Raw genomic sequence first — 8678 nt, forward strand, 5'->3', positions numbered from 1 at the left:
AAATATCACAGAGTAAACATATTAATAAACTTTTATAAATACTAAATATATACAGGATGTTATTATAATCCCGCTTGGGGTATCCTTCATAGGATAACGGGTGTGACAATCCCGCGGACCTCAGTCAGGTGGTGCAACCCGAAAGATCCTTAGGATCGTCTCAGGTAAGTAGGTGTACACTAAGATCGTGACACTGAAGCACCACCACCACCACCCAGTTGGGCCCTCCATTAATTGGGGTTGACATTGGGCCAACCACCCAACTTGTAAAACCAAAACAGGTTCCGAAACAAAACAAACCTCAGCCTCGGATAAACAGTAATAAATTGGAAAAGTTGAGTTTAGGAACTTGGAACGTGCACACGTTATATGCAACAGGCGCTTTGACGACAGTTGTTTCAGCAATAGAAACGTACAGATTAGATATAGTGGCCATTCAAGAACTGAGATGGACAGGATCGGGAAGTATAAGGTCAAATAACCATACAGTGTTTTACAGTTGTGGCGTAAATCACGAAGCTGGAGTAGGCTTCATAATCAAGAATGATATACTCCCATATGTTAAAAATTTTTATAGCGTATAATGACAGACTGTGCTACATACAAGTCGAATGTAAATGATTAAACATGACATTAGTAAACGGCTATGCGCCAACAGAGGAAAAAGGAAATCAAATTAAGGAAAAATTCTATAGCGAGCTAGAGACCATATATGAATGCATACCGAAAATAATAATGGGAGACTTTAATGCAAAAATCGGGAAAAAGAGAGTTTTTGAACCTACAATCGGCCAAGAAAGCCTGTATCAAGTATCCAATGACAACAGAATAAGACATTTGCAGGATCTAAGAATATGCGGATCAGTAGTACCTTTTTCCCACATAAGAGAATACACAAACAGACATGGATGTCACCAAAAGGAACCACAAATAACCAGATTGACCATGTAGCAACAGATAACATAATAAAACATTGGATCCAGGATGTAAAAAGTCACAGAGGGGTAGGAGCCCACTCAGATCACTTCCTAGTTAAAATGATACTCCGATTAAAACCACCAAGACAATAGACGCGGAAGCCTAGAGATAAAACAAAATTGAACGTAGAAAACATGAAGAAGGAGAGTATAGTAAGTAAATACAAACAAACAATGATGGCTAAGCTAAACACCATAGAACAGTCACAAGACATTCAAAAGAAATGGGAAAACTAAGAACCATTATTAAAACAACAGCGGAAGAAACAATTGGAGTAGAGACCAGGAGAAGACAGAATAAATGGTTCAATGATAACTACAAGAAGGCGATAGAAGACAGAGACAAAGCAAGACTCGAAGTATTGAGATCTAATACAGAAGAAAAAAGGCAAATACTAGCACAAAAAGAGAGAGCATGCAAACAGGTAATAAGAAGGGAAAAAAGAATCTGGGAAAAACAAANGATATTGATATTAACTACTATCATAACATGAAACTAAAAAGTGAAAAATAAATATAGTTTAAAAAAACTAAAAAACACGCTTTTAAAGCACATCGAACTAAAAAGTTAAAAATAATTTTTAAAATTAACTTAAAACAATAATGAACGAAAAATACTATTATTATTGTGAAAAAAAGGGTCGGGCGCTCAATATACAAAAAATATGGCACAAAGCACCCACGCTTTTTTTCACAATAATACTAGTATTTTTCGTTCATTATTGTTTTAAGTTAATTTTAAAAATTATTTTTAACTTTTTAGTTCGATGTGCTTTAAAAGCGTGTTTTTTAGTTTTTTTAAACTATATTTATTTTTCACTTTTTAGTTTCATGTTATGATAATAGTTAATATCAATATCATGGTTGTAACGGGTAACGGGAAATCAGGGTTCGATTCCGGAGAGGGAGTCTAAGAAATGGCTACCACATCCAAGGAAAGCAGCAGGCGCGCAATGTGGAGGTAGTGACGAAAAATGACAATACGGGAATCATCCTCCGTAATCGGAATGAATACACTACTTATCTAATAATGAGAATAAAGCGTATTAATATATAAGTTTTAATAGTAATTAGAATATATATATATATATATATATATACATGTAAAGCGACTTAAGTACGTAAACGTATCACGCACGAGGTATAGCCGTGTTTTGTGGGCGGGGGGAACATTATACACGAGGCATATACGGCGGCAGCGGCGTCGGCTGTAGGAATTAATAAATGAATATTAACATATGAATATATAATAATATGACCGGTGGCGGTGGGAATATATGATCATCGCATAATATCGCGACACTTTCGCTGGCGTCGACGACGCGATATCCGGCATGATCCTCAGGCGTCAAAAGGTTAGAAGCGTTGATGGCGACGGTGCGCGAGTGCGGATCGGTTTGTTGACGTTGTCACTTTGACAACGGGAAGAAGACTACAGTATCATTAGCGGCGGGACGTCGTGCGGCACTTGCTGGACTTTGCAGCGCGGTGTTAGTCAGTCAAATACTCATAAAATAGGGCGACGGCTGATAGAGGTGGCACGAGTCGTGGGGCATCGTGTATAACGAAACGACGCGTATACGGGTACGAAAACCAAAAATAAAAAAATTATACAAGAAAATATTGTTGTCGGCCAGTGGTGAGCGGGGTGGGGTGTATGCGTTACGACAGTCTAGTCTCAAGGTCATAGTCGACGGGATACGCGACATAATAACACGTGCCGCGTGGAGTTACAAACTTACAACAAACAAACAACAAACAAGTGAAACTAATATAAGCGTGTTAAAAACCATTGAAGAGGAATACCTGAATCCCCGCACCTTTTTTGAAATAACAAATGAGCTAACGAAAAAACGTAAACCAAGAACCATGATAATGAAAGATAGCAATAACGTACTGATCACAGAAGAAAAAAAGATTGCGGAAGAATTCAGAGAGACGTTTAAACAGTTATTGGGAAAACCAGTGGATAAAACCGAAGAGAGTACAACATACCAAACTACAGAACCTGAGGATAAAATACCAAGTAAAGAAGAAATAGAAGTGGCCATTAAAATGCTTAAGAATAATAAGGCCCCAGGAGAAGACTCGATCATGGTTGAACTTCTGAAGAACGATGGACGAAAACTAACGCAGGAAATATGGGACCTATTAAAAGAAGTATGGAAAACTGAAAGGATTCCACCGGAATGGAACCTATCGATAATATGCCCTATATATAAAAAAGGGGACCCCATGGATGTAAAGAATTATAGGGGAATATCCTTACTTAACACCATATACAAGATTTTATCGAACACTCTACTAAAACGATTAAGACCATACGCCAATAACATCATAGGGGAATATCAGAGTGGATTCATGTCAGGCAGATCAACAATAGACCATATTTTCACGCTTAAACATGTAATAGAAAAATACTATGAGTTCAACAGACCTTTACATTTAATCTTTATAGATTTTAAACAAGCATATGACTCCGTACAAAGAGCAGAAATATGGAAATTCTTAAAGCTGTTAGGAGTCCCATCAAAACTAATATCGATGATAAGAGTGAGTACGGAAGGTTCAATATGCGCAGTCAAATTTGGTCACAAGAAATCAGAAGAATTCCAAACAACAACAGGATTAAAACAAGGTGATGCACTATCACCAATACTATTTAACATAGTACTAGAGATAGCAGTAAGAGAAGTACAAGAAGAATATCAAGGAATTAACTGCGGTCGAACACATTCCATTACTAGCATATGCCGACGACGTGGTAATATTAGGCGAAAGTGAGCAGGATATTCAAAAAGCAATGGAATTACTGATACGAAGTACTAAAAAACGGGGACTCAACATTAACGAGACTAAAACAAAATACATGCGAATAGGAAGGAACAAAGGTCAGATGCGAAATGCAGCTGGATTACAGGTCGGAGGATATATGTTTGAGGAGGTAGATAATTTTAAATATTTAGCTATCATGGAAAGGAAATTCCTTAAGAGGATTTATGGACCAAAAAATTTAATTCTAATAAATTAATAGATTATTCCAAAAGAAAAATCTTCTTCTTCTTTTTCTTCTACCTCGCCTAAATCCTAACTACTTGGGGTCGGCCACCTTTGTTCTAAACTTCCACTTGACACGATCTCCCACATCTACGCTCACATCAGCTGTCCTTAAATCACTTTTAATAGCATCCCTCCATCTCTTTTTGGTCTTCCTCTACCTTTTTTTTCATTAACATTCATTTCTAGAACTATTCTTACAGCTTCCGATTCTTCTCTCCTCATGACATGACCAAACCATCTAAGTCTATTTTCTCTCATCTTATCCACGATTGACGCTACACCTATATTCTCTCTTATATGCTCGTTCTTTATCCTATCTTCTCTAGTCTCTCCATTCATCTATGCTAGACTCTTTCTCTGCTCTACTTTCTCATCAACCGCCCAACACTCTGAACCATACATCATAGCTAGCCTTATTACAGTCTTGTAGAATTTACCTCTCAGCCTCATTGGAATTCCTTTATCGCATAAGACGCCAGACGCTTCTCTCCACTTCAACCACCCGCACTTAATTCTGTGTCTTACATCCTCATCAATACCACCACTCTTTTGCACAACTGACCTTAAATAGTTAAAATTCTCCACCTCTCCAATCACGCCCTCGCCTATTGTTACTGACTTACCTCATGTTCTCCTTTGTCAAACTCGTACTCTATATACTCTGTCTTACTTCTACTTATTTTTAAACAATTTTCTTCAAGATCTGATCTCCACACCTCTAGCCTTTGGTTAAATTTATCCCTATTTTCTCCTATTAATGCTATATCGTTAGCAAACAACATACACTATGGCACCTCTCCTTGTATTTCTCTAGTAATTTCATCCATCACTATAGAGAATAAGTAAGGGTTTAAGCAGAACCTTGGTGCACTCCTACTCTTACCCGAAAACCTTCTGATACTCCTACACTTTTTACCTTGGTACAAGGGTCATCATACATATCTTCTATCATATTAATGTACCTTTTCTCATTAATGCCCACTTTAAAACCTCTCTCGGTACTCTATCATACACTTTCTCCAAATCTATAAATACCATACACAGCTTTTTATTTTATTTTTTGTTCTACATTTTTAAAAGTTTAGTTGAAAAAGTTCTACTTTTTATACAAATTTTCAAGTTTTCAAAAATTCAAAGTCACTTTTCTTAACTTTGAGGAGGTAAAATAATCAAAGTAAGTTTATATTTATATTTATTGCGGAATGAAAGACTAGTAAATTTAATTAGCGAGAGAGAGATATGAGAGGCTGTGGCATCAATGAAAAAGTATAAAGCAGTAGGACCAGATGAAAAACCAATAGAAGTATGAAAAATATTAGGCGGTGTTGGCATAAGGTTGTTAAAGAATCTTTTAAATAAAATCTTATTAGAAGGAAAAATTCCAAATTAATAGAGTAATAGTATTGTGGTGCCTATATTTAAAGGTAAATGAGACATACAAGAGTGTGAAAATTGAATTTGATATGGGGACGGCTGATGTTAGTATAGATGATGTAGAAGATCGTGTCAAGTGAAAGTTTTGGATAAGAGTGACCGAGTAGTTGGAATTAAGGCGAGGAAAAAGTAGAAGAAGAATATTTATATTAAATGTTAGTTGGATTTTTGCAACTTTTATAAAAATTGTTGGACTCATTACTACGGCAAACCCTTATAAAGTATTTTATAATAAACAAAAAATAAAATAAAATTTGAACACAAAAATAGTATATATTTTAACTACAGCAGTCATTGGCATAAAGAAGACAGGTCGTTGGGACAATTTCTTTTTTTTAATTTGTAGTACGTAACATATGTTTAATTTGACATATGTTTTAAAAACGTAGTATTTTCATTTTTAAAATTTAAGTTGAAAAGTTATTATTTTGAATCCCCCCCTTGTGGGGAGGTAAAGGGTTGGATTATCATAAAATTAATATCAAATGAAAAAAAAATACGTAAGATGTTTATATAAAAAAATTATTTTGGTTAGTTCATCTTTCTATAAATTATGATAATTTATTAAATGTAATAATAATTCATTTTGATAAAAACTTTGAAATCGAATTGCCTTTATAAGGAGTATTAACATATGTATCGAGAGAGATATCGCAAAGTAAACATATATTGCCACCCTCTATGAAACTAATCTTGCCATCATTGTTACTATCTACAGCCTTAAAAATCGTAGCAATTCTTTTTATTCGCTGACCAGCAAAATTATCAGTTGCTAATTTCAAAAGCGGTTCGACGTTCAACATTCGTTCGCCTAGAAAATTATTAATGCATGCATTTTAAAAACCAATATATATTTTATGTAATACCTTCAACTTCAGATTCAATCCATTTTTTTGCAAAATTATCATATATACTTCCAAATTTTTTTAAAGCTTTTATAAAATTGTTCAGAGTAATTTGTTGATTAACAATATATCCTCCCATGGCAATCATTAACTCTTCGCGTTTACTCTAAATAAATGATAATATCATAATTAATTTTAAATTTAATGGTTATTTAATTTCAAATGTAGATTTAATAATTTTTTAATTTAATAAAATATCTGATTTGCTTTAGTAATAAGTACTAACACTTGTATCTATAGGAATATCACAGAGTAAACCTATAGTGCGATATTTTAATACATCAATTTTACCATCATTATTACTATTCAGAGCCTTATATACAAACTCTGTTTTTTTAATTGATTGATNTCAGTGCCTTATATACAAACTCTATTTTTATAATTGATTGACTTTCAAAATCATCAGTTGCCAATATCAAAAGCGGTTCGACGTTTAACAATCGTTCACCTAAAAAATAAATATTATATGAATTTTTTTAACACTATATATATATATATTTTTATGTATTACCTTGAAGTTCGGAATCTATCCATTTTTTCCCAAAGTTATCATATTTACTTCCAAATTTTTTTAAAGCTTTTATAAAATTGTTCAGTGTAATTTGTTGATTTACAATATATTCTCCCATTGCAATTAGTAACATATCGTATTCATTCTAAGTAAATGATAATATCATAATTAATTTTAAATTTAATGGTTATTTAATTCAAAATGTAGATTTAATAATATATCTGATTTGCTTTAATAAAAAGTACTAACACTTATATCTATAGGAATATCACAGAGTAAACCTATAGTGCGATATTTTAATACATCAATTTTACCATCATTGTTACTATTCAGTGCCTTATATACAAACTCTGTTTTTTTAATTGATTGATTTTCAAAATCATCAGTTGCCAATATTAAAAGCGGTTCGACGTTTAACATTCGTTCACATAAAAAATAAATAAATGAATTTTTAAAACAATATGCAGAATGATCGATTTATCATAAACCACTCAATTACATCTAAAATAAATATAATATTGCAAAAAAATGTTTTGAATTGTTTAGTCATTTCACGACTGTACTCATCGTCTCACCAAGTATAAAAATAAGAATAATTTCCAAAGTGCCTGTCTAAAAGTTGTTCTAGACCTTAACTATATTATTTACTATTTTATATGATAGTTAAATATGTAAGATGCCATTTAAAAAAAAACCCAGCACAGGGGGGTCGCGGCACAATATTGAAGTGGCATAGTTCGATCAAGTATAATGATATCTGACAATGATTAAAATCACTATCAAAATAAAACGCTTCGTTGCAAATCTTTAGATAGTGTTTAATTTTAAAAAATTGGTGTATTATTCCAAAAGCTACATGATCTGCTAGTTTCTTATTAATATCCTGAATAAGATAAAGTATGTCGAATGAAAAAGGGATTAATAAAAAATATTATTTCTCATAAATAAATTGTGTTGATCCATACACTTTTCAATAAGTTATAGCATATAAAGTTAAAAATATAAAAAATAAAATCGAGAATTTTCACACGAAAATAGCATTTGGTAGCCATTTTCACCACGAAGACAAGTCCAGAGGTCAAATTTTTTTTTTTAAATAAAAGTATATTACATTAACTTTAATTTAAGATATATATAAAAGTGTCAGACTAATTTGCAAGTTTGAAATTGACATCATTAATTAGGAAATTTTATGAGTTTTAATTGTCTATATGGAGATGATGGGATAAGTAACTGTTTAATTAATAAATTAGAATATTTTTTCTAATAAATTAGAATTTTTACCATGAAGACAAATCCAGAGGTCAATTTTTTTCAATTTTTTTTCAAATTAAAGTATATTAAGTTTTAATTTAAGATAAATATAAAAGTGTCAGTATTTCCGGAACACTTTCAACATTTAAGTTGAAAAAGTCAATTTCTTGTAAAAAAGTTGTCATTTTAAATCCCCCCCTGTGGGCAAGTAAAGGGTCACATATAAAAAAAAATATACCAAATGAAAGGTAATAATATCATACATCTATATAAAAAAAATTTATATTGATATGTTCATTTTTGAAAAAGTTACGGTAATTTTTAGTAAAAAAAATTGAAAAAATTTCGAAAATTAGCGATTTTTAAATTTGTAATTTTATTGGAGGTTTCCCCTATTTAAGGGGAACGAGGGAATTTTTTCAATTTTTGAGGGTAATGTCTTCGATTAGATACGATTTGTGATCTTTTGACGTATCATTGAAAGAAATCGGTTCGGTGAGAGCTGAGAAAAAGTGGTAACAGACACAAAAAAAAAAA

At 32.4% G+C, this 8678-nt stretch overlaps 2 protein-coding genes across 2 annotated transcripts in view; one reads left to right on the plus strand and one right to left on the minus strand.

The window, feature by feature from the left end:
- Positions 1–627: 627 nt before the first annotated feature.
- Positions 628–951, plus strand: LOC126902107 (uncharacterized). The gene has a single exon (XM_050679132.1). The coding sequence runs from the start codon at positions 628–630 to the stop codon at positions 949–951; it is 324 nt and encodes a 107-aa protein (XP_050535089.1).
- Positions 952–1773: 822 nt separating this feature from the next.
- LOC126900358 (uncharacterized) overlaps positions 1774–8678 on the minus strand; it is a 7841-nt gene continuing 936 nt past the window's right edge. The window contains exons 3-8 of the mRNA XM_050676016.1: positions 7137–7313; positions 6888–7032; positions 6768–6824; positions 6603–6724; positions 6338–6482; positions 1774–6282 (exon numbers count right to left, since the gene is read on the minus strand). Of these exons, the coding sequence (XP_050531973.1) occupies positions 6053–6282; positions 6338–6482; positions 6603–6724; positions 6768–6824; positions 6888–7032; positions 7137–7313 (876 nt within the window). The 3' untranslated portion in view covers positions 1774–6052. The remainder of the gene's footprint in view (positions 6283–6337; positions 6483–6602; positions 6725–6767; positions 6825–6887; positions 7033–7136; positions 7314–8678) is intronic.

Source organism: Daktulosphaira vitifoliae, unplaced genomic scaffold (genome assembly GCF_025091365.1).
Source record: "Daktulosphaira vitifoliae isolate Bord-2020 unplaced genomic scaffold, ASM2509136v1 Scaffold_3, whole genome shotgun sequence".
Taxonomy (NCBI): Eukaryota; Metazoa; Arthropoda; class Insecta; order Hemiptera; family Phylloxeridae; genus Daktulosphaira; species Daktulosphaira vitifoliae.